General features: G+C 44.2%; 1 protein-coding gene and 1 long non-coding RNA gene across 13 annotated transcripts in view; one reads left to right on the top strand and one right to left on the bottom strand.

The window, feature by feature from the left end:
- Nucleotides 1-26,419, top strand: part of auts2a (activator of transcription and developmental regulator AUTS2 a) — a 355,450-nt gene that overhangs the window by 306,262 nt on the left and 22,769 nt on the right. For all 12 annotated transcript variants that reach the window (XM_055017112.1, XM_055017110.1, XM_055017108.1 and 9 more), the window contains one exon: nt 14,802-14,850. In XM_055017112.1, coding sequence (XP_054873087.1) covers nt 14,802-14,850 — 49 coding nt within the window. The remainder of the gene's footprint in view (nt 1-14,801; nt 14,851-26,419) is intronic.
- LOC129350502 (uncharacterized) lies at nt 17,315-26,085 on the bottom strand. The gene is made up of 3 exons (XR_008603925.1): nt 25,744-26,085; nt 23,997-24,196; nt 17,315-19,928 (listed from the first exon to the last, which is right to left on the bottom strand). It is a non-coding gene; the product is annotated as an uncharacterized LOC129350502 (long non-coding RNA).

Raw genomic sequence — 26,419 nt, 5'->3', positions numbered from 1 at the left:
ATTTCAAATCTTGGTTTCATTTTCCATTCAGACAGTAATGAATATAGAAGATCAAACAGCAACTAAGTAGTTTGATATGGTGTTATGAACCCTTTCACTGGTGCAAAGCTTGTGTGAATACATAAACAGTGTGCTACAAATGCAAATACATGCAAACTAAATGACTAAGTCATTTCAACATTTCCCATTCATTTCTATGCAAGCACCCGTGCAATACATTCTGGTGGTGTCGCAATGCATTTTGAGAGGCGAGGTGTCACATTGCCAGCTCCTCTTTGCATAAAGTTGAGGTCTAGTCTACTTTAAACAAATCAGGAGCATCCAGCAGCACTCGATGCATCTGGAAACTCCAGAAAAGCTTAAACTAACTATTGTCAGCTTAAAATAAAGACAGATATAGCAGCTGCATGGCTTATTTCTCATGTCAGATGTTTTCAGAAGCACATTTTTGGAAATTCTTCTCATAAGATAACCCAAAGTTTCTAATTGAGACGTCTCATTGTTCCTGTTTGACATCCAGGAGACAACAGCCCACAAGTGAAGTGTCTCATCAAGTGCTTCCATTGTTTGCTTGATTGTACAAGGGTGTAGCCTTTATATGTTTTCTGTCAGTCATTTCTAGGGACACTGCCTAGTTGCATGTCTATGAAGCATCCAATGTTGGAAAGTGACGTGACCCCCTGTATCCAGAAACATCCCTGTGGATACATACCATAATTCTAGTAGCAGTAAAGGTTTGTTGTTTTAATGTAGAGTCAAAATTCTGCACTAAACACCTTAGCATACAGCCTAAAGAGTGTTTGGCTGAAACTGTGCGACCATTGTGGACTTTAGTGTTGTTCATTCAGACATTCCCCAAACTGAATTAAAAACTTAATTATACATCAAACTGTTTACTCTTGTGTTAGTGGACCCAGCAAAGCCCAGGCCAAACCGCGGCTTCCTTCAGGGAATCGTGTGTGTTTGTGTGTGTTTACCTGTGCATCCAGGCATGTGAGGTGGGGTCAGGCTGTGTGTGGTGCCTCAGCTTTCTCTCTGGATAAACGACACAGCCTGTCCCTGTTGCCAGTGCAAATCCTCTTACAGGCTGCGTGTTTGTGTGTCAGCAAGAGAGAGAGTGAGACAGACAGCAAGCTGTCCCAGATCATCTTGTTGAAGCTCGGTGTTGGTAAACACAGTACATGGTAAGCCCAGCTGAGACAGCCACTGATGATTGGGCTTAGCGCTGCCTGTTTCCTGGGTGGCCCTTAGCACTGGTGGTCCCTTGTGGCCCCCACCGATGACACCCTGCAAACATATACACACACACACACGCTGAAAGAAAACTGCAGATTTAAGTCCATGTCAATTTTTTGTCACACTAGTTTATGCCCTCTCCTGGTATCTCTTAAGTATCAAAAGCAAACTCTAAGGTGGATTGTCAAACACAATTACATAAACACAAACAAGACACCCATTTACAAAGTATTGCATACACTTTTAGAGAAAGAGCATGCTCTGTCTGGGCCCTGGAGCCTGGGTCCACTCAAATAACCCCTTGGTAAATGTGCTGCTGTTAGGCAGCCAGCAGGGTAGCCTCACAATGTGCACATTTAGGACCCAGAGCCTGACGGCGGCACAGAGTTTGTGGAGGAAAGCGTGGAATGTGTCCCGCAGGCAGGAGCAGGCCGCTCTCAAAGGCATCTCTATTACAAGGAGACAAGCAGGGCCTTATGTCATGGTCACCAGTCATTGGAGATACATTTCTAGACTGGTGCCCTGCACCAAGCCAGCACGCGCCCTCGTGGAAATCTACTGGCCCACACCATGCTCCACTTCACTGCTGTAAAAACACAGCATTCACATTTGTAGATCTGATAACCAGCATTGTTTACTGCACTAGAAGAGGCAAGATCTCTGCAGTGAGATCCTGAAAGTGTTTCTTTCTGGTGCCTTTGACAATAAGGTCGTGGCAAGTTTTGATATTCTCCCGTTTGATGTCATTGTACTATTAATGTGACATCTTGTAAAGTCTTCTGTCAAACCTGGTGTACTTTGACTGAAGCCTGGTACCAGAAACATGAGCTAGTGCCGAACATGACAGCTATGCACAGGTCTGTCTTCAGCCGGTGGCTTGTTATCGATAGTGACAGATAAAGAGGCCTGTGATCTTGTGAAGCACCAGGCACTAGCCTTGATTATCATCCCTGCTGATAACGCTGCATGCTAATCATTGTAAACATCATGTTGTGGCTTTGACACACTTAGGCTTATCTGTAATTGGTGTAATTGTTACTAGCATTTAACGAGATCATCTTCCAGATATGGTGAGTGCCAAAAGGGCCTGGGTATGGGAGAGGCTGCCTCAGATCTGCCTCACTGATGGGGACATTAGATCGACACGAACTCCTCACGCTGTGCCATTAATGAAAGGCAGCCACAAGCCAGAGCGCAAATCTGATAAAAGGGTCTGGAGATGAGGAGGTCATGAAATATTTAAATATACAGGGCTTCAAAGCGGAAAAGGCCTCCCGTTCTTGTCAACAGACAGACCCTCTGCAGCCCAGTCGTGGCCCTAGTCTCTGGCCCACAACCAGCTTCACATGTAGGTCACAAACCATCAGCTCACTTTTCCGCTGCTGGGACGCCACCAGGGAAAAGGAGAGGATTCACTGATGAAATTGCTCCTGTCTCCAAACACACACAGCCTTCGCCTTGTTCAACCAGTCTCCTGTGTTCTAGTGTTACACAGAAGGGGAGATGAGTAGCAGAGGGCCAACAAAGTCTGGGAGGATATCCAAGCAATACCTCAGTGGACCCTGACATGTTCAAACACTATGTCACATGACAGAGGCTAAGATACTCCGCAGCACACATGATCATTCGCAGAATCTTCCCAAACTACGAGCATACGTATGGAAGGATTGTGTGATAAGAAGAAATGTTCTTTTCAGGAACTGTATACGCAACAGGAATATTAAATAAGTCTATTTACCAAATTGTCACATTAATAAGGTTGAAGGTATTTGGAGTCCTGGAAAGTAGTACTCCGCCAAGGCTGCTCAGTCATTGTACGATTTCCGACGGATAAGTCCCGATAAGTCCGCAGTGGTGGATTTGGAGTAGGATTGCAATCATGTGATTGTCAGCCGGCAGCTGACGTAGTGTTCACTTGTTGTCATAGTTACAGTGATGCCGTACTGCTATATCTCGCAGTGATACAGAAATTCTGAACAAATCCGTGGATCCAGATTATAAGCTGCATCATTGCCAAAATCTAATCAGGCGGTCATTGTGTCATTTCTGACTTTCCATGAAAATTTCATCCATATCCATTAGTCTGTTTTTGAGTAATGGGTGGTATAACACTGGCCTTAACATATTGGCACTGCCTTGTTCTGTTGCTCCAGTTGCTTGCAAATGTGTCTTTGTGTTTTAACTGCAGACTATAAATGAATTTGTTCTCTCTTAGTCAGCAGTATATAAGCTAATGATAAATCAGGTCTTTGCCATGAGTTTTTGCATCTGCCCCGAGCTGTCTAAGTGGTGGAAGGGACCTTTGACCAGAGGTCAGAGGGCCATTGGAGATGCGAGAGATACGAGAGTGAACAATAGGGGGAGTTGGGATTTTTTTGACCTGGTCAGGAGAATAGTTTAGGTGATATCAGGGTCCTGTCACAGGAAGTGAATGTAGGAGAGATGAGACTGTTTACATGATGGCTTATGTTTCCTAGTAGAGCTCAGTTTAAGTCGCACAAAGAGCAAATTCATCTGTAGCATAGATCACCTGTCAACCACTTAGTGACAAGGATTCTGAAGAAACAATAATTACTAGCTGTTGTGATGGGTCCCAGATAAGTCCCTCTCCTGTGACTTCACAAGTGTCTTGTGTTTACCTTGGAGTTTTTTTTGTCTCAAAAGGACCTAAACTTCCCATTTCTCTCCCTCCCATCATTCAGCCCCCAGCAGGGAGGATACTGTAGTCAGAACAACGACCTTATTTATCTCGGGCCCGGCAAAAGGCAATTAGAATCCCCTCAATGGCCGAGGGGTGAGGGGGAGCTGAGATGAGATAGAGAAAAAGAGAGAGGGGAGGATGGCGACAGAAAGAGAAAAGAAGGAAGGATGAGGGAGGATGGGCAGAGACCTCCCTGCTGTCTGTCACCCTGCTGGCTTTTGATGTCCACGGCCCGTCTTGTATCCCTCTAGAGAGCCTATCATCAGGCCCCACTCTGGAGCTGTTGAGCATAGAGAGCCTTGGAGAGGCTTGTTTGAGTGGTGCATGGGGTTGGGGGGGGGGGTGACAGGGGCTGTCTCTGTCGGTGCCTGACAGAATGGTCTTGACGGACCGTTTCAGAAGGCCTAATCCCTCTGACCATACTCCTCCAGCCGGGTAAATCGCTCGGGGGGTCTGCAGAGGGTCAGTCAGGTTTTAATACAACGCCTTAGTGGTAATTTCCTCAGTACTTTCCTGTAGCCATTTCTTTTTAAAAGACACAGCAGGCTGTTTCTTTCCCCTCCTTTTCTTCCCCCGCTACCTCCCCGTTTGGCTCCTTCTCCCTCCCCATCTTGTCTGTCTCCCCTCGTCTCCTTCTGTTTTGTTTTCTTCTCAACTGTCTTCCTCTCTAGTTCCTCCTCCTTTATCTCCTTGCCTCCTCTTGTCTCTTCGCTCCCATTGCGCCGCAGAGAAGAAAGAAACAAAAAGGGAAAATATTATCCCTGCCAGCGCAGTTGCTCTTGGTTAGTATTAAGTCGAGGCCTCTTGGGGGGTTCCAGCACCGTGGTTCTTTGGTTGTAGATGTCTGCTGGGTCTCCACAAATATAAAGACATGCAGATTAGGGAGAAAAAATTAAAGCTGGGGGTTCGTCATGCAGTGGGTTATCAGTTAAGAATGTGCCTGTCTGGGATATGGCTCCACTGTAAAGCTTCACACAGAAAATTGGGGTCAATTTAAAGCAGGCTTGCAATCCTCCTTTTTTGTCATTGAGTTCAAATGACACTAAAGCTTGGTGAAGTTATACTGAATAAAATTATCAATGAATTTGCATGACGAGGAGCACTGAGTCTTGTTTACACTGTTGTTTCAAGTCAGCCACTGGCACTAGCTGGAAGAATACTGCAGAAATACATTCAAGGACACCAACATGATGTAGAGATGAAAGTAAACATCACAAGCAAATATTTTCTTACAATACACATATTAAAATTCCAATTTGCCTGTCACATGCTGAGCCTTTGTTGCAAACGTCGAGACCATTCGTTTTACTAGTCCATTAAATCTCTTTGTAAACACTGAGTGACAGCACTATAAATACAGATTTGGCCTTTAAAATAATTTTGCTTGAATTTGGGAATTAGTAATTATGGTGACATTAAATGTTGAAGGTAAATCGTGCCTAATAGGCGTGAAGTTATGTGTGTTCTGAGGCGGGCAGCATATACGCTCCTCTCTGTTAGAAGTAGAGGGAGTGATTGACTGGTCTGAAATTATCCACGGCATTGCAGCCCACAGCCCACATTCCACAGCAACGTCTGTAATTTAGGCAAAAAGGTCTCCCATTTTTCTTGTGACTGGGCAGAGTACTGGTGAGGGGGTGTGGGTGCATTAGAGGGGGGCTGCATTCGGGATGTAACCAAAGCATTTGAGGCAGGAAAGGTTAAACCAATTTTCTTGTCGGCATTGTTTTCCAAAGTGAGTCCCACGGCAGCAACATGATGGCCACTGCAGTAGGTTTGCTCCCGCTGACAGGCCACTTCTTTCTGCGCCCGCAATGTCAACTGGATCTGATTATTGCCTACCAGATCCAGATAATGTCTGCCATTGATCAGGCCATTTATCTTGAACTCCTACGGCCCTGGCCTGCTTTCAGAGACCATGGGGAGATAAGCAGATACAGATAAGCAGATAACATAGTCTCTACAGGCTTTTAACAACCGGAAGAAATACTTTTCCGCTGCTTAACTGGCTGACGTGACGTGAGTTTCATATCTCTTGGCTCAGGAAGCTTTATTGTAACACAAAGGATCTGCTTTTAGAGGTATCGTCATCAGATCAGATAGACGCTTTCATCCCTGCGTCCGTCAATCTTCCTTAATGTTGCCAGAATGCCAGTCACATCCTGTGTTATAAGCACTGGTTGAAATAAGTGGGGAAAGAGATGCAAAGTAGGGATTCATTTTTGGCATTGCTACTAACCAGTTTAACATTGAAATCAATTCTGCCGAAATGCAGATGGAAGTTCAGAAGTCCTCAGATCTTTCATTCTTTCTGTCAGGATACTTGATTGATGCAGTTTAACAGAGAAGACTGTCAGCTTTTCCAAAGGCTTTTTCCACTTTTGGCTTGCTGTAGTGTCCCAGTTTGTGTAACGGTTTTCAATACTGGATGCATTTGTTTTTGTCTTTGTGTGTGTGTGTGTGTTTGCATGCACAGCCGTGTGTCATCCCCGCATTAATACTAGCAATGAGTGACAGATTAATTTATGTCTGGCTATGTGTCTGAGGAATTGGGAAGAAAGGGCCTGTCAGTGCTGCTTGTCAGGAGGGGGTAGAGATTAGAGCCAGTTGTCATTGACAAACCAGTGCAGGCTCTGGGAGATAAGGTCGGATGTAATGACTGTAAAAAATATATATATAATTTTTTGTTTTTTTTAATACATGAAACTTATTTTATAAACCATCCTCACTCCGCCCTCTAAAGGCTAGGAGAAGAGGGGATGTTGGCAAGTATAGGTGTGTGGGTTTGAAGGTGTGCAATTAGAAATATTTCACAGTTCTTAGATGTGCTCTGCGTTTGCACATTTCTGATCTTAAGCAACAGCTAGGGTATGATCTAATCCTCTTCCGAGGAGACAAGGATTTATTTTAAAAATCCTTGTAAAGGAGGTTTTATTTACTTTGAATCACAGACAGTACATGTTTTAATCAGGTATTATTTTAGTAATTCCAATAATCAGATTGTTATGCATAAACAGCCACTGAAGCACAATGAAATATGGTCTTCCACCATTTGTCTGCTTGTGATACACTGCCAATCATAATGTTTGCTGTGCTTTCACATGTTTAAATCCCCCAATAAACTTAAATAGTGATTAAATATATATTGCACACTGGCAAAGAAAGTAAAACTGGGTTACATTTGAGGATTTGTATTTTCTTTTATCTATAGGTGGGAGTCACCAATTGAAATTTTGCTGTGTGGAAACACAATGACAATAAAGATTCTTGCTTCTTGATTATAGCAGTATTTTACAGTGTAAATACTGTACACTGGTTTGTCTGCTTTCATTATAGCTTGCCTGCCTTCATTCTTTGTTTCAAGTATATTCTGATTCCCAGTATTCATAATCGTTAATAATTAGACAATATTTTTACAATATAAATGACATGTAATTTTAAGAGGTTCACCAACACAATGTGGAAAAGAATTCTTAAATAAAACTTCTTTTTAACCACACTTGTCATCTGGCAATGTCAGTGAGTCAGTCGACTTTAGTCCAGACTGAAATTTGTTGAATGGATTGCCATGAAAGTTGGTACACACATTTATGTTCCCCTCAGGATAACTTGTAATAACTTATCTTTTTATCCAGCACCACAATCAAGTTAACATGTTAATTTGCCCAATACTTTGGTTTATGAATAAATACCTGCAGGCTGATGCGATTCCAATTATGCTCGGCTGTGCTTTTTTTCCTAATTAGCAAATATTAGCATGCTATATCATTGCTATATCAAGATAAGATAAAGATGATCAATATTATACTGACTAAACAGTGGTAAGCAAGCTACTTAAAGTGTAAAAGGCTAAGCGAAGCTAGCAGTTACTGTACATTAAATGAAACTTCACTACACTGAAGCTACCCATTAAGAAATGTAGCAGGCTAAGCTACACCAACAGGGCATACTACATCAAAAGATACTTTATGAATTTATTTATTAAATATTTTATCAACTTGCTGCCTGCAGACAGTAAAAAGCAGTTTGTTGGTGTTTGCAGACTGCCGAGGGACAAGTATAGGGTGTCATTGTCACACACAGGCATGGCAACAGCAAATTTTGATTTCAGCTGAAAATATTCGGTATACAATCATCGGGGGGGTCCAGGGGGGCGTAGCCCCCCCTTGAGCCGAGAGGTTTTCAGTAAAATAGAGATGATTTAGAATGAAAAACATGCATAGAATTACAGAAGACTAGATTGTAATGAATAAGTTAATTTAATGAAAAGTTAACTTACTTTTTCTTCAATGTCTCACTGCATTTAGTCCTACAATTTTTACAGTTCTATAGGTCTTTTAACACTATTTACACTGGAGTTCTACACTGGTCACAAAGTCACTTCTAATGTCACAGTTTCCTCTATGGAGTCAGCTGTGTCAGTTTTTTTTACATTTCCAGAACACTCTTTAAACACTATCAGGGATTCAGTTTGCCCTTTACCGTCACTTTTCTCTCAAGCCAATTCCATCGGAACTTGTTTTTGACACTTTTATCTATTTCTAGCACCGATGACTCTTTCGATAAAAACGTCATGATTCCACCGAAAACGATCCCAATAGCTCAAAATTCCAACACGAACATGCTGCCATGAATTGTAACAAAAGAATGCATCGAGCAATTTGACTGGTCCAATCGTTGGCAGCGAACCAATTTCGACCAACCGCAAGGCCTTTTACAATGCAGCAGGAGCTAGACTGGTTCTCTTTGTTACGCTGCGGGAGAAACGCCGAGCGCTTCTCAAAAACCGGGAGCAAGAGTAACAAAAACATACCTCACCCCCCCTAAAATTTTCTCAACGGATTTGGACGATTCACAGAAATGATCAATTTGAAAATTAAAACGGCGGATTTCCGTGGAACGGCGGAAAATTGCCATGCCTGCACACAGTAGCGCTTATGTCACTATCATGTGCTAATTCTTAGTTTTATTTCAGACCACACTGAACTCTTTTCCGTACTTGTGCTTTCAACAATGGCAAAATGTAGTTTGTGTGTACACTACCTGTAGCACTCCTGAAACTGTAAAAGAGCTTCACTACTGAAAAGCTATTTGATTGAGAAAACAGCAGCATTACCACCACACTACTGAGGAATGCAGTTAGACTAATCAAAAACTAGCCAAAAGTGCTGCTAAGCAGAATTTTACATTGAAGATATTTGTCTTTTTCACATTTAGCTAGGCTACACAGTGGCTTGGTGGTTAGCACTTTCGCCTTGCAGAAGAACCCTGGTTCATGTCCCGGCTTTCCTGGGATCTTTCTGCATGGAGTTTGCATGTTCTCCCTGTGTATGTGTGGGTTTTCTCCAGGTACTCTGGCTTCCTCCCACAGTCCAAAAATATGCTCAGGTTAGATGGTGACTAAATTGTCCATAGCTGTGAGTGTTTGTCTCTATATGTAGCCCTATGATAGACTTCACCCTATGTCAGCTGGGATAGGCTCCAGCCCCCAGCAACCTTAATGGGATGGATGGATGGATGGATGGATGGATGGATTGATGTTTAGCTTATCAGCGTTGACACACTAACAGTAGTTCTTCAGGACTCTCTGTAGAACCTACCTGGAGTATGTGTTTTTTTGTACAAGGGCAGTTCTTGCAACTTGAGCATACAAAAACATTTGTTCTGCTTTAAAACACCCCACAAGTTCCTGCAGTATAGATGAAGTATAGATATAGATAGGCTTTAGCAACTGTGATGTCATCTAGTCCTTTGTGGTCTACTGTTTTGAAGCCTTGAGTTTAGAATTTGACTGTCACCACCTTGCTCTTTTAAAACCAGATGTAAAGAGTAAGAGGTGAATGTGACTGAGAACTCAAGGACAGTGATATGGTAGTGACTAGTCAATCACAAGGTAGCCACACCAAACTCCTTTATCATCTATTTTACTCCAAATGGGACCGTCATTCCACCGATCTCACTAAACTCATTATTAAAATGTTGTCACTTTTGCATAGACTTCTCTACAATCAATACTACTTTTTTCAACCACAAGAGTCACTTCAAATGCCCACACTAAAAAGTGGGGGTGATATTTGGAGGAGTGGGTTCAAGGCAGGCATACTGGGACACTTGACAGGACAGTCATGCTTAACAAAGTGTGTTTAATGTGTGCTTTTCCAAAATGTCTGCTGTGAATAAGTACATACTCAAGTACATACTGCTAGTATAGTGCTAGACTCGTTGTCTGTTTGACTTACATTATCATATTTATCCTGTGATACTTTGGCGAGGTCAAGAATTACTGTATCTCATCCTGACAGAGATGTCACTGTGGGTGAAACTGTTTCTCAAGTACCCACCCACATGAGATGACTGCAGTTCACCGCTGATGATGACTCTGTTCAATGTCAGTTTGAATACATGTGATTTTTTTTAGGTCCTGCAAAGCAAAGACAGAGCCTGGAGTCAACAGGCAAATGCAATAAGAGCTTTTAACATATTACATTGCACTCATGTTACACTTATCAGCAATATTTTAAATGAGGGTAGATTTGGCATAATGGCAGGAAGGCTCATAAAGGCAAATCGGTCCCCTGTGATTGTAATCTAGGAGAGTTCCTGTAAAATTAAACCATGGTTGTGGGGGGGGACAAACATGCTTCTGGTTTCTTTTGAAGTGGAGAATCAGCATCCAAAAAAACGGAATAAAAGATGACAAAATGTCATTGTGATGGTCTGTAGATAGAACGTGCATGCCCAGACAGCAATTACTGAGATACATAGCACACATTCAGGCACTGTGTTTGATCTCAGTGCTTCATTCTGTTGCACAGACAATGTTTTTCCATGTGAAGCTGTTCAGGGTTCTCATTTTAATGTGCGTGTTCATCTCTGTCAGCATTTGAATTAAAAATAATGTGCAGTGTGAGATCCGGACGCTGATTGTTTGGTGGTGTGGCTGTAATCACAGACTTGTGGTCGATCTCAAATCTGATAATGACCATTTAAAATGGAGAACAGCAGCTTGCTCATGCTGCTGCTGCTGCTGCTGCTGCTGCTGCTGCTGCTGCACAGGCCCGTGAAAAGGACTGGTAGCCATTTTCTGTTGGTGGCAGTCATATAAATACATTTCTTGAAGCCAGCCATGTCATGCTTTTGAAGCCAAACCACAATACGTGCTTGATGTTTCATCACAATCACCGCTTCAAACATAAGACTCCATGTGATCACATTACATGTACCCACAGTTAGTACATTTGCAACTAATTTTAGACATGATTTATTGCGTTTCTCTAACACATGAATCATCTGTGCACCGCTAAATAATTTAACTGCACTTATCAAAGATGTTTTCCCAGCTGAGCTACAGCATGCCAGAGGTTAATCATTTCATTAGTTGAAGCTGTTTCGTGCACAATGCATACATCTGTGAAACACACAAGGATGCTAAGCAGGAGGCTCTAACTTGATGAACACACGGTCTGGTCTTTCTCCCAGGCCCTTTGTGACCAAACCTTTATCCTCTGTAGCTGAACCAAGTGGCTGGACTTCGCCCGGCCACCTGAGGCCAATCCCTCCCACCGCCTGATGATACTTCACATTCTTTGTTATTTTTTTCACCAATGTGTGCACGAACAGCCTCGCAAACTATATGGATAAATTATCTCCAGCTAAATGTAAAGTGTTCTCTTTAAGCAGACTGGGAATCTGACTGCAGTTTGGAGAAAGCGCTGTTGTTCTGACTCTAAGTGAGGATTTGTTTTGCCATTGTGAATCTCCAGCAACTGTACATCCCATTTCCCATGACTTCATGTTTGTATGGCCAAGCCCAGCCGGCCAGCAGACCCTCGGTCTCTGCGTTACCGTGGGACGGATTAGCATCTCAGCTATGAGCTAAGTCTGTTTTCTGCTCTGTGGTTGCTTGGGCTGAGCTGGCAGGGAAAGACTTCTGCAATGTGACTGTATTATACATCCATTGACCTCCCAGCCAGTGGGTTAATGCTTATTAGACAAGCTATAGGATGCAAGGGTTTGCACTATTAAGAGGATTTTCCGACAATGTCCCGCACTAGATCAGGATTGGCCCAATGTAGAGAACTGTGACAGGCCGTGCATTGCTTCTCAGGTAAATATTATTTTCAGATCTGCAGTGTGAATCTTAGTAGAATAGTGGTCCACCTAAAATCGGCACCATCTCTTATAAAGGAACACTCTTCAGCATCAACACTGTGAGATAACTGGAAGGTGGCCCCTTGGTAGTTGTTTTGTTCTTACTCAGGGCAGGCAGGCTAAGAAAAAACCCTGCAGAGTTTGGTGAAGTTATCATGTAATTACAAACTTGTGATCCGTGATTTATGCCAGCAGTGTCAGGGGTGGAAGCTGGTTAGGTTTTAGGTCTGTCAGGGTGGCCAAAGCTCAAAGCTCAAATTGAAGGCTGAATGACCCAAAGTGCTTTTTATATTACCCGCTGACCTCCCTTCAGGCCAGTGGAGTGGGAGCTGATTCAACAGGAAGACTGCGCCTGTGGGCTGCGAGGAGGTGCATGCTGCTCATAAAGGAGCGTTTTGTTTTTCCTCCCCTCACGGTAGCAGCACCCTACTGGGGAATTCATTAGCGGCTGACATCATCTCACTCGGTACAGAGTGAAAGAAAGAATATCTTTCTGCCCCAGCTCTCCCCTCCCTCTCTCCTTTCTCTTCTTCCCTCTTATTCTCACTCTCTCTCCCTGCCTCCTTGTCTATCTGTGGTGCGCTGCCGTCTCTCCGTTTGCGCGCCATTTACGCAAAAGGTAAGCGCGTCGATGTGCGCCTCTGCAATCGAGCTCCAAGATTTTCGGAAGCCCCAAAAACACAAGTGTGTTTATCTCGCGAAGGAGCGCTACTGAGGTTGAGTCCAAGTCCGCCTGGAAATCAGGAAGTGGGAGGATCCGACCGTGAAGGCAGCAGCAGCACACAAGCAGCCAGTCGCTGGATGAATGGGAGTTTGTCTGGCGCTTGGGAGCGGATGGGGAGAGGCTCTTGTGTGCCCGCGATCGGGATCCGTCAGAGAGAGCACGACAGACAGGCTTTGCAGCTGAACACACAGCGACAGCGGGCTTATACCTGGTGACTTTTTGCTCACAGCGTGTGCGATTTGCCTCCGTCTCTGTCTTTTCAGAGGGAAACTGGCCGTGCGCTTTGTTGGATTGGTTCGCTCCATCGGACGCAGTCCCTCTCTGCGCACCGACACACCAACCCTCCCGGATCCTGTTAGTTACCTCTCACGGATATTTCCGACAGGAGAATATACGTGAAAAACACACACACACACATTGTGTCCCGAGCAAGGAAAGAAAGGTGGATCAAGGGATTTTTCTCCTCTCGTTGCCTCAGTGCTGTTACAGAAGCTCTCCGTGGCGAGACACATGGTTCCCTTTGTCCAAAAGGCGCAGTAGCTTTGTGAACGGCTTTGGATTTTTTTTTCTTGGAAAGGCTTCTTCACTCTCTGCATGGCTGTCTTCAATTTAAAAGGAGTAGACTTCACCGCCTCTTGTGTGGATTATATTATTTGAGAAGCAGAATGTGAAGCGAGGCCATATTTACCAGACCGAGAAAGTAATATCCTGACTTTATTTGCCTTCTTGCTAACCTTGCCACATCAAAGGTATGCGCGCTGGCTCTGAGCCGCTTATAATCTACGGTTTATTTGACATTGTGTGATAGTGTGCACTGCTCAGGATTTTTTTTAGAAATAGTAACCATTTTCCTGCCGTCTTTTCTGCTGTCAATTATTCTGCAGCTTTCATTGTTTACACTCTGTCCGTGTTGCTTTAGTGAATGAAACCTGATCCATTACAAGGTTTTTATTTTGACAAACAAACACAATAGTTTATTTGTTTTTTCCACTATTGTTTTTATTTCTGTATGTGTTTGTTATTACAACTGTTTCGCGTGTCGAGATAAAAGACACGAGTGCGCAGACAACTGAGCTGTCACTGGACACCGATTCTGAATATTCCTGTCAATAAGCTTTTCATATGTAAAGAAAATATAACCCTACTGTCAAAAGTGGAATAATTTCACACCTTATTTGGTTGAGAATACAGTATTAAATAGATCCGAGTCGGATGAATTCATAAAGCCAGGTATTCGAGATTCATTTTATTCAGAGAAAGCTGTCAGTCAGTCAGTTTTCTTCCCAGATGAGGCTTAACGGGTGTTGCTCCAGTCTTCTCACTGTGCTGTTATACTTGGTAATATAATAGTCTTTCACCTGGTTGGGATATAATTAATGTGTGACTTAGGTTTTCGGGGCTTGTGTTATCTAATTCAGCCTTAAATCCCATCACTGCACATTTGATTGTAACGCGCTGATGCTGTGGCGCTCTGCCGGGGAGGCTCGGAGGAACCTCGGTGCTGCTCTGCCACGGAGCAACAGTGCCATCAAGTGGCCCCAATATGAAGAACCACTTGTTTTGTTTCAGTCTGATACCCAGTTTTGATCACGATGCTCAGGTTATCCACATAATTACTTGCAGAATTAGGGCGTTGAGGGACGCAAACAGTGGATATTTCTTCCCCCAAATGTGGTTACATTTGGTCTAGACAGCAAAAGTGGGAACACAGCTTAATAACAAATTGTCAAAACAAATATGTAATCGAATCTAATTGCACTTGCAAAAAAACCCCACCAACATTTATCTATAATGTTAGTGACTGCTCTAAATGTAATAATTGCCCACCATAATTGCACCACCAAGGATAATGTCCTTTCAGTCAGCAGAGCTTCAAATTATCTCCAAAAATGTGATATTGCAGCAAGTTTGGGCAATTTGGTATGAAATATTTCTTTCAGATTCTGTGCAGAATGTAACATGTTACTCTTTGTATCTCATCTTTTTCAGGTCTCCGATGCCAGTTCAGAGAAATTTTTCAGCACAGCCGCAGTTAAAGGTACGGACATTGTTTTTTCTACCATGAAATGCTGTCAGCGTGATGGTGCAGGTGTATTTTCCTGATGCTGAAATTGGCATGCATCGTCCCAGTGCAGCGACTGTCATTTAAAATAATAATAAACACCAATGTACCAGATCTAGTTTGTCCCAGCTTCACATATTTTAAATAATGCTCAGTGTTTCAACAATGCCTAGACATGAAGTAGAAAATCAGTTTCTCGGCCAGTAATCATCAGACAGAAAAATGTAGAAGTCCATGCATTGTGTAGGACTTTGTGTTAACATGAGGCAGTGAGCGGTTTTGTTGCAAATGTGTTGAAATGCACTAGGACTTATAGTGTGGCCAGAGCAGGAGGAGGAGGACGTCCTAATGCTGCAGGGAATGAAGTGAGAGCAGGAAAGGCATCTGTTTACGGCCTCAGTGTGCCAACACCACATGTGACCTCATTATCAAGTCACTAATTTGCTGTTAAAAGCAGCCCCATTTTCTCTGGCTCAGGGATAATGGAGGTGCCCCGCGTGAATGGACATTCCTCTGTAATGGGGGGGAGTTACCATGCAGGGCAGGAGGGAGGCTCGGAGACGAGGGTTATGACCCCTTCAGGGCTGTGGTAGAAACGGGGCAGATTGCTGATGATAGGTCCTTGTACCACCACCCCCCACCCTTATTCCTCTGCACTTTCTTCTACGCAGACCTCCATACACATTTCCCACATTCTGGCCTTTGATTCCCTCCAGGGCTTGATTTGTGGCATCCATTGGGGGGCTCAATGGCCATGCTTGACAGGGAGGTTTCCTTTTGAACGTGCTTCTCTGTGGACTGATTTGGTTCCCTTGAAAGGATTAAGGCCTCCTTTGTACAGCCTAAATCAACAGAGGGCCACCCTCTCTCCCCTTCTATGAAAGGACCTGACTGGGGAAACAGTACACAAAATATGCTTTCTCTCTGCTGCATGATAGTCCACTCTCTTGGCCCCTATTTCCATTTAAATATGCCCTCTTTTCTTCCCTTTTACCATCTCCATCCCCTCCTCCTCTCCTGCCATATGCTAATGCATGCCACTACTGCAAAAGGCGAGTATAAGAATCCAGGTGCAGGGAGAGCAAAGACCACTGGTATTTTTATGGAGGGTGGTGTCGAGATTAAAAGAGTCGTATGGGTTTTTGTTAGAGGGGATTACCAGCACTCTAATGCACGAAACCTCAGGACAAGAAAAAGCTCCAACAAAAATAGCGAGAGAGGGCTCATTTGTGGGATGATGAGGGTCAATATTTGCCTCCAGGCAGGTGCAAAAAGTCTCCATTTGTTTTGCGGTTTGCGCACTTTCTTGTTCGTACACGTAAAATTCTTATTGGGCTTTAGGTTACAGCATAGGGCTGAGAAAGTCATGGCAGACCATGGTAGCAAACAGCCTACAAACAAAGCAACAGCTAGTTTGTTATATGGAGCTCCTACAATGAAGAAATAGTTAATACTGAGTTTATACATACATATAAAACCTTGACCCTGCATGACAGCTTGGTTTGCAAATGTTTTAAAATATCAACAGTATATACTTGGTAAATACACTCTGAATTCAGGAAATTATTGCGTAAAGATTAAAACTCATCAAAAAATAAATGCTGGAAAAATAACTTTTGTTGACTATATTAGGTTTGACACATAATACAAGAAAGATACACCACAAATGCTTTGCCACATCTATGAAAGAATATTATTATTTCATTATTATATTGTTGTATTTTACTGTTGCTTGTTAAGAATGTGTTATTCCTGACAGATATGCCAAAAGCCTAGTTCAGACACAGTACCATTATTAGTAATAATATTGTGGCTGATTGGATTAAAGGTAATATACCTTCAAACAACAAAGTGCAGAGAAGACCATTGTAATTCAGCTGCTGATGTGCAGCTTTGGTAATGACTGACTTTTGGCTTTTTTTTCCTCTGCAGCAAGACTGAAAATCAGCCCAGGGCAACATCAGGTCTCTTTGAAGACTTAGTGCTGGTCCCTCATCTTTTAATCTCACAGCCTCCTCACCTACTCGATAATTACAGTGTATTTTTTATGTTCCCTCAAAAGCAATAGGGGTTTTTTTTTCTTGCCTGAGGCCTACACTGCATTTTAAAAAGAATATCTAACTGATGAGAATGTGGCTTTTGTATTTTCAGACGTTGATTTGTTTTCCTCCCTCGTTGCGTCGGCTTCACCTCGGGGCCGACGGTGGAAACTGTGCATAGTTGTCTAATGTGGAGCTTAAAGTCGCCGTCGCTCTTTGCTTGCCTCTTCTGTTTTTCTCCCTCGGTCCTGCTCACTCTGGGTTCACTTTACCCAGGAATGGATTTCATTAACTAAGAGTCATTAAATGTTATCTCTAATTACCGTGGTTGTCGATGCACCTGCAGGTGTCAGATATCTAACCCGATTCATTTGCTCTGCTGGAGAGTAAGCACCAGTCAGAAGGCTGGGGCGTAGTCTATTGGCCGGCAGTGAAATAAACAACTTTTCTGAAGTCTAAGCTGCTTCCAAGGAGCCGTGGGTGGAAATCGGTAACCAAGCCTTATTAAGGCTGTGACTGCTGTCCAGGGAATGGATTGAAGTGCTGGCTTGCACAGATACCGATGATGACAAACCAGCACAGCGTGTCACCACAAAGGTCTGCAGACAGATCTATCAAATGATTAAAGCTGTGTCCCAGGGCAATGATATCTTGTCACCTAGTTACATTCTCATCTTTTATGATATTGTCAATCCAGAAGCCGTGCCAGAGACTCAGCTAAGTCGGTCTTTGGAGAGCACAGACTAAGCTCTCTGTGCATTGTTTGCGGAGTTAAGATTACATTAAGATAATGCTGGATGACATTTACAAAGGTTTGCAGTGCCATTTATCAAGAGCGCGCCCAAAAATGTTCTCATCAGTGAACTGTTTAATCTGTACGTTTGCATAAATGGAGCCTATTTAGAGTAGAATGCAAGCTTTCAAATTAAAAAAAAAAATGTGAAAGACAAGAATAAATCATACAGTAAGGGATATTACTAAAAGTATTCATGATTTCCCTGTGTAAGTCCCATTTGAACCATGGTCACATTTACAAATGACTTCATTGTGTGTTTTTTCAGTTAAAGGTGTAGCAAAGGAGCACTAGAGACTTTTTTTTTTAAACAATTCATCTGGCAGATATATTGGAGAAGCGGGTCCCTCGTGAGACATCTCCTGCAGCTGTGTCTACGATGTGAGACCGAGTTCAGTGCGGGGGTGAATTGAAGTGCACACTGTAGTGATTCTCAGTTTCCCCCCTCAGCACAACGCTGATTTCACCATGCTTTACTGGAGTTAATGTGAAAATGAAGCGGTGCTACAGCGAGACCCGGGGCTGACGCCAGCGTGAAGAGCGCCACTAGTGAAGTGTGTCAGGCTTGAGTACGTCTGTCACCAGGGGAGAGAATAATGTGCGATGTGGAAGGTGTAATTTGCAGCGCTGATGGCATTGTTTAAAAAAATAGTGGAAAGAGAGAAGCGGAGGTGAACTTTTGTGGCAGATATCAGAGCTGAAGAGCTCCCTGGATTGTCATAGAGAGCTCTGCTGGCAGCAAAATTGCCTGTGAGCGTATTACTGCTGTGTGGGAGGGAGCTGAGGGCTTGTTTTTCTCTCTCTGCCTCATTCTCTCTCTGTTTCCTGAGAGGAGGACTGGTGATAGAGCTGTGTGTACTTCCAGGCTGTGGGCCGCCACCTGCTGTAATCTCAAGTGATATAGAGAGCAACAATCACGGCACAAATCACCCAGGCAGCTCCCTAACTCATTCAGTAGACTGGAAAGAGAAGGTTGGCCTTTCACAGCACCAGTGTTGGTTTACTGCCCCAGGCTCCCTGCACTGCCCTCATGCTGACCTCTGCCGTCTGTGTGGGTTTGTGTGTCAAGAAATCAGGGCTGCCTGTGGAACTTGACCTGATGCGCAGTGGAAAGATGACCTGACTACCATTGGCCTTTTGTGCCTTCTGAGAAACGGCTGCAGTCAAGGACGATCTCTCTTTCCCTGCCTGGGGCTGGGAGGTCACTAATAGGTCACTGCCCCCTCCCTCCAGACATAACTGCTGCAATAAAGCCTTGTTATTGTTCTGGCTCCAACACGAGCCTAATTCACATCAAAATTCTCTTTTGATATTTAATAACCATGCGTGTTTTGAGAAATAAGAAGGATCTGTGAGGATTTAACTCTGAGTGAGACACTACTGAAACAGATTTCAACCATTTCCTCAGCGGTCTGCACATCTGTTGGCTACCTGTCCCCCGCTGTGAGCGTTTAATGTATCTCTAAGGGGTAAAGGAAGCTCAATATCCTGTGCCTTGCAAACAGAGGGAAGCCACATCCCCACCCCACCGCATGGCTGCAGCTACAGACACAGAGGCTGTATTTCATGACCATGAAAGGGGCCGCTCCAGCCATGCCTCATCTGCTGACACAGCCAAACAAAGGTTAACAAATCAAGAGAAGCACTGGCTGATTTACTGCCCTGCTGCTACAAACAATGGCCCCGGCCCCTGTGGAAAATAAAAAATGGCAACATTTCCAACTGTACATATTTCAAAGTCACATTTAAATGTTTTTATTGATCACAGCTCGTTAGGCCTGATCTCAGCTGCAAGGGATTGCTCTTCTAGACTTCGTGGTTTGGTTTTTAAATGACTCTTAAAGAGTAGGACTTGCACTTTTATTGCGCAAAATGTTTTCTTTGAAAATCTATTTCAGGAACTGATTGAGAATGCAGCTTTTATTGAAAATGTTTGTTTTGCTGAATGGCTTGAATTAACTTGTAAGACTAATGTCCAATGCAAGATTCCAACAGCTACACCTGTAACAGTCGTATCATCTGCGATCAGGTCTAATTATGGAATTTTGGCAGATAACTCAGACAGGTAAACAGTGAATGTGAGACCAGGGGTCTAGTTGGAGCCCACTTGGTAGCAGTTTGTTGACCGAGGATCAGCTTTAAGGGGATGCTGTGAATGGGTCTGTTGCTGCTGAAGAAACACACACATTGAGCTGCGGGGACCAGTCTCCTTCTGTTCCCTCCTGCAACACAAAGAGGTCATTCAGAGTTTGTTCCCAGAGTCCCTGAGGTTAGAGACTAAGTAAATCCATCCATCTTAATGCACTTATTTCAGCACCAGGAGAGCTGGAGGGAGACTGTGTAAACACTCCTATATCCGACGTGCCACGCTAAACCCAAAGAGCCTGGAACCCATCAGGCCAAAATTAAAGGTCTACATCTCAAACACAAACATTTAAATGGGCTCAACTCCAGAGATCAAAGTGAAAGGCCTTAGTTTCCCTGCAGGCCCCCTGTATCTGCCACACTGAGATATGTAGCGGTTTAGCAGCAAGTCAGGAATGAATGGTGAGCAGTTTCATACTGTATATGTCTGTTTCTCTCAGGTGCATAAGGTAATACTGTAGCATACTTAGCAATGGTCTAGGTAAGTCAGAGGGATTTACATAAGCATGCTCAGTTTATTCAGAAATATGGTTTGGTTACAAAAGCAATATATAGGATCAAAAGAGCAAAAAGCTCCTGTTTGGGCTTCTACTAAATCCATTTTAGTTTTATTTGAAGGGTTGTGGGGGGCAAATAGTCTTAAAAAATACAAATACTTTATTTTAGCAGGTATATTCTGTTTTAAGTGTTTTATTGTCACCGTGTTATTGATGCATGTCGACAGCGGAGATGCCACAAACTAGTGGATGTGGATTTGAGGGCGAAGGTGTTGAAAGCACCAGTCTCCTCTTCCCAGGAGAGGTCCTCCCCCATCACCATCACCAGCATCCACTGATCCAATGTGACATCAGCCACTCTCCTGCCAACTGTGCAGCATTAACAGGGTCAAAGCACCACACACATACACACACAGCACTTATCAGGACCCAGCCGTTCCCAGTGCACTGTTGGTGTGTTCAGGCCAATTATGCCTGTGTCAGTCTCTGGTCCCTGCGGCAGAGGTGACATTGCCAAAGAGGGAGAGAGAGCAGACCGCCTTAATGAGGCCTCATGGTGCCTTAGAGGTGTATGTGCATATGAGTGTGTGAATGCATAAGAGCAGGAGTGCCGGTGCGAAATGATCCACCTTTCTATCATCTACCATGTGTGTCTGACAGCCTTTTCCCTTCTCAAGGTCTACACCCTGCAGCTATTTCCATCACGCCGCCGTTTTTTAGCCAGCCACTGTGGCCCCATGATGTCATTCCAACAAACAGATTTTGGTTCTGGTGAATGGCTTGAGGCATCTGTCCCAGAAATGCAGCATAGCAGCTTTGGAGACACACGTAATGAAAGGGAGATGGGATTAACACAGCATAGAAGATGTTACTGTTCACTGTGAAATGATTAACCCCTGTGCTGTTAGTGTTGCTGAGCAGCATGAAGTAGGATTTGGTCTGTTAAAAAGAAAAAGTGATGAGTAGGGTGAATGATGACTCAAAGTTTACAGAACCACCCATTATGGATTACATGGTCATGGCGAGTTTATCGGATAAAACAATGCCAGAAGCCACCCATGCTCTAAATGTTTAAACTGTTAAGGATTTGTTGGATTCCTCACACACTGCAGGGTGTTACAGTCATGTTCAAGCTTTTCTTTCCTGCATCAAATAAATGACCACTGCTCTGTAATCCTCAACTGTCACTGTAGGAGCTAAGATATAGAGGCTTAGACTCGTGGTCTGCTGCCATCTTACAGCTGTGGTATTTCTTTAAGGGAAAAATATCAGGTGGAGGAGTCGTTCTCTTCCCTATCCACTCTTGTTATGGCAGAGGAGGGAAGTGAAAGTGTAAACACAGCCTGTAAAGACACAAAAAGCTAAGAGAGGGCGAGAGCATGAAGACTCTGATCAGGATTGATGAAAGCAAGGCTTTAATTGCTCCCACAAGACAAGAGGTTAGCTTTTCCCCCCCTTCTCACCCTCTCTGATTCTCATAAATATGCAGGGCAGAAATAAAGCCCTGATGAGCCTCGGGGCAGATTAGAGAGGACTACAGAGCAGGATCCTGGTTTGTTAGCAGCAACCCATAGATCCCTTGCATGTGTTTCTGCTCTGCACACACAGTGGGGGCTTTCATTTGTCTCAACCCACATTTCATTGTATTACCACAGGCTACTGACTTCACACAGTCTGGCACGAGGTGTGCTGGGAAGTTGTGGATGTCAGACCTTCAGTTCAGCATCACCCCCTTGTGTTGGCTGAGATAGACTGTGACTTTGTGAGCAGTGTGAGTGGAGACGACATGGTTACTTTGTGGTGGATGTTGTGCGTGTGCGTGTAAAGATATATTGCCTTCCTGGAAAGGAAATTTCAAACCATGTGCATTTGATATAAATAAAGTATAATGAACTGCACAGTGTTCCATTTTATCATCGTCTTTTGGTTCATCATCTCTGGCTCTTGGCCACTGTTCTTAGAAGCCTGCCCAAACCCATCAACGTCCGTCGGACTGTCACCATCTGTTACAGATTAAGCTGCTTCTGGAGGGAGCTATTTGATTTCAGGGTTCTAGGATCCCCTCCTTATTCCACGTGTCAGGTTTTACTGTAAACACTGTCGTACCAAAACCAAAATCCCAGAAGGGGGGCCTTTCAAGCCAAGAGCAAACGGGCCGTTGCGCCAGTATGGGCCTGAATGTCTGGTTTAGCTCATAGCGTGCTGAGACGGAGGCTCTGCTGGGCCATTTAGAGCCAAAGCTGGGAAGCCATGTTTGGAAGCTTTTTCACTAAACCCTGCACTCAGTCAGTGTGCACTGTGATGTTGTGATGTATGAATCCTCTGGCCATGCCTGACACTAGCGAGCCTGTCTGAATCCATGTCTTCGCTGAGTAGGAGGCCGTGGACAGAGCCCGCATTGTTCCCCTAAAGTAACCCAAGCTCAGGGCAGCCGCAGCCCAAAGGGGGGTATCAAGTTGTTCTCTCCCCCTCCAACACCACAATCCTAGCTTAAGCTCTGGGGCTTGACGAGGGAGCAGAGCGGCAGCTGACTGTTTGGACGACGGCACAGTTCAAATAAACAGCTCAAATCCCAACCAGCCTCCCCTACACTAACCCTGCCTTGCCAAGTATCGCAGTCCCACAGCCATAGCTCGTCACCATGAAGCTTGCCAACAGCCCTCAGCTAATTTGTGGTGTTATTTTGAAAAGCACGTTGATGTGGCTGCACTGAGGTTTCCTGAAAAGGAGGTCTGTGTGTAGAGAGAAGAGAGCGAGAACTTGGGCCACATTTAATCTTGCTGCTTCCCTTTTTGTGAACGATGGCTGTGTTTGCCATCACATCAGCAGACCACACAGCATTTCCACGCTATAGAGGGAAGGAGGGATGAGACTATGAAGGAGTGGATGGGAGAGGAGAGAGGGCCGTTAACAGCTTCGTTTCTGCCCTGAGTGTCACGTTAATCCGCCTGCAGTGAAACCTGAGCGAGGGGGTAATGAGACGGCACTTGACACGCTCGCACACACACACACACACACACACACACACACACACACACACACACACACACACACACACACACACACACACACACACACACACACACACACACACACACGGAGACACATCGGCTGGCTTCTGTAATGCCGGTGAAGATTTAAGAGAAAAGGCTACGTGCAAATTGATACTTCAACAGATTTACAGACATTTGATCCGTGCATTCAACATTTTACCCCTCTGGAATGAGTTTTTCTTATATCGTTTTAACACTCGGCTTAGGCCGTATTGAATCTGATCCTTGCGAGCGGCCTGAATGTGCTGTGTGGATGTGTGTAAAACCAGTTGGCCCCATTTGAAAGAGAGTGAAAGAGGCCCAGACTGATGACTCTCAGGGGACAGATTTCTCTTTCCAGCCCTCCGTGTCTCTCTCCCCAGTGAAATCATGGTGGTGTCAGTGTGTCAGCTCGAGCTGTCACTCTGCTCACTGCTGCAGGCCAGTTGCTCTCATACTCTGGCTCCTAACTGAAGAGAGAGAGAGGAGAGGGCAGGAACAAGAGAGAAGGAAAGAGGGCTTTTTCTACGCTTGGCACAGCAGATGAGCAAAGCATCAACACCCCTTAATGCAACCGGAGAGTTGAAAATCAGAGCAAGCCAAGGCTGTCTATCACCTCTGAGGAGCCAGCTGTACAATTAGGAGTCACCACCTCCCCCATGGGCTGGTTTGGTACAGTCCGCTAGGCTTAGCTGACAAGCTGACAAGGCTTCATGGAGGACAGGCTAACACTGAGCAGATCCAGGCAGAGGACGTAGTGCTGCAGTACGTGCACCTCAACCAGGGTGGCATTGGAGCTGTTGACTGGTAGAGTTTCTGTGTGAGAGAGGGGGACAGCAGAGGGAGGGAGAGGGAGTGAGAAGGCAGAGGGTGTTTATGAGCGGGTGTGGGGTTTTTATGAGCATGTGACTGTAATTGAGATTTAAGCATGTCTGTGTTTGAAGTTTGTTGGCTCTGCAGATGATTGTCTATTGTTTCCCTAAGCTGCCACAATGACTGACGAGAAACACATGTTGCAATGGCAGTCAGTGTGTTGTGAAATGCTGCAGTTGTGCTGACACACATCCTGAATTTTCTGCGAGTCCAATCGTTGTTTTTGGACTTATTTAAAGCAAATTTTTAGAATTGAAATAATCTAACCTCGCTGCATGGATTTGGTTTAATAATTTGAGAATTAGTTTATTCTACTTGTAGCTTTAGATATTAAAATATACCTACGTTACATACATTCGTTTTTTAGCACTTAAACATCTCTGTGGTTGGAGCTGCAGTGCTTGTAATACTGTGATACAGTGGAAGCAGTGTTAAGGGCCAGGAACACATGAGGCCATGTTTGACGTCAGATCACAACCTCAAGCCAAAATATTGGGCCCATCGCCTGCTTCTGCATTCATTCAAAAAACACTGTTTTCTTGAAGGATAGGCTGTGACTAGCTAGTCACATTGATTCTGTGCAGCATCAAAGAAATAACACAGTTTTATTTTCCAGCCTCTAGCACCAATGCAAGTTAAAGCAGCTGAGCTCTGCAATGGCAAAGCTGCATACTAAGCATTGTTATTTTCAGATGGCAGTCGGTGACAGTTCATGCTTTTGACTTGTGGTTTGCAGTGCTTTTCACCTGCAAATGTTAAAGTCAAGAATGAGGAGTTATATAGAAATACAGTTGTTTAGTAGTTTTTGTATGGGAAGGTGTCTTCTCCTGACTGTCACACATTTGAAACTTTGAAAGTTTTCATGCTGGTTCAGAATCATTGCGTAAAGTATGTCCTAAATTGCAGCCTTTGTGATTTGCTAATTGCATTGTTTCAAATGGTGATTTTGATTTAAAATCAATTAATTGTCCAGGTGATGGAATTCCCATTCTTCCTGCCAGTTGCAAATCTACTGCAGATGTTCATTCTCATCCATACGCACATTGTTTTGGAGAAATGTTGAATCTATCTCATTTTTTGATAAGAAAGTACCAGAGGATGCTTTTAAGGTTTGCATGTGTTTAACAAGGCACTGCTGATTTTCCTCATCCTTTCTAGATAGACTGATTGACTAGTTTCCTATTACCATTCACAGTATAGTGGCAAAAAATCAACAAAACCCCCCCCTAAATATCAAGAATGCAATTAGTGTATGTACCTTGTCACACAATGCGAGTAATGAAGCTCTTGGTGGTAATGCAATCTTTAACACTGTCCCAAACGACTCTATACCAATAAAATATGTATTTCACTATGAGATGAAACTAGGTAAGGAATGGCAGAAGTTTCACTGGTGGTTGAGAACGTGAGTCGCTGACATGGCCTCTCAGCAGCCTTTACACTTTGTGTATCTCTAGAGAACAACATGCATGCAAAAAATGGCCACCTACCATCTTTCACTCCTCACTAGCAGAGATATGAGGCCCTGTGAGAAGTCCCATCAGCTGGCTTCTGTGCATGTGACATGTTTGAGGTCAAATGGTCTGGTTCGCTCCACAGCAGCCTTGTCTCTCAGTGTAGTTTTACACCACTGTGACAGTGTGTGCGCTGACCAATTGCTATGGACTGGATGGATCTTACACATTACACGCTACTGTTATTTCAAAGCCTCAGTGAGTTCTGGCATGACAGCCAAACCTGCAGAGAATCTGTCAGCCTCCGGCAATAAGTGTCCCCCTGAGAGCTGCCCTGCACAGACCCCTGGCAGGAGAAATCTGGCCCCTTGGCCAGCTTTCCACCCACCTCATCTGCTGGTCACCTGTGCCAGTATACCCGTCATCGAGTCCCTGACCCAGCTCTTCTCCCATTACGTTCCCTCCAGTCTGACCTCACACCCTCAGGGATATATAAAGATATGTTCTCTAAAGGAGAGCTAGAAATGGGACACTGTGCTGCCACTAAACCCAGCACTACATCCTCGTGTGCACGTAAAGATGGTGGTGATGTGGGGTGGGGGTGGGGGGTGGGGGGGTGGGGGGGGGGGCATCTCTGGGGGAAGGTGACCAAACATTTAGGCCTGTCTAAGGCAGCAAGATTTTCCACATGTTGTTGGGGTGAGAAGTGAGC

Source organism: Amphiprion ocellaris, chromosome 14 (genome assembly GCF_022539595.1).
Source record: "Amphiprion ocellaris isolate individual 3 ecotype Okinawa chromosome 14, ASM2253959v1, whole genome shotgun sequence".
NCBI lineage: Eukaryota > Metazoa > Chordata > Actinopteri > Pomacentridae > Amphiprion > Amphiprion ocellaris.
This window is presented reverse-complemented; position numbering and strand designations above follow the sequence as displayed.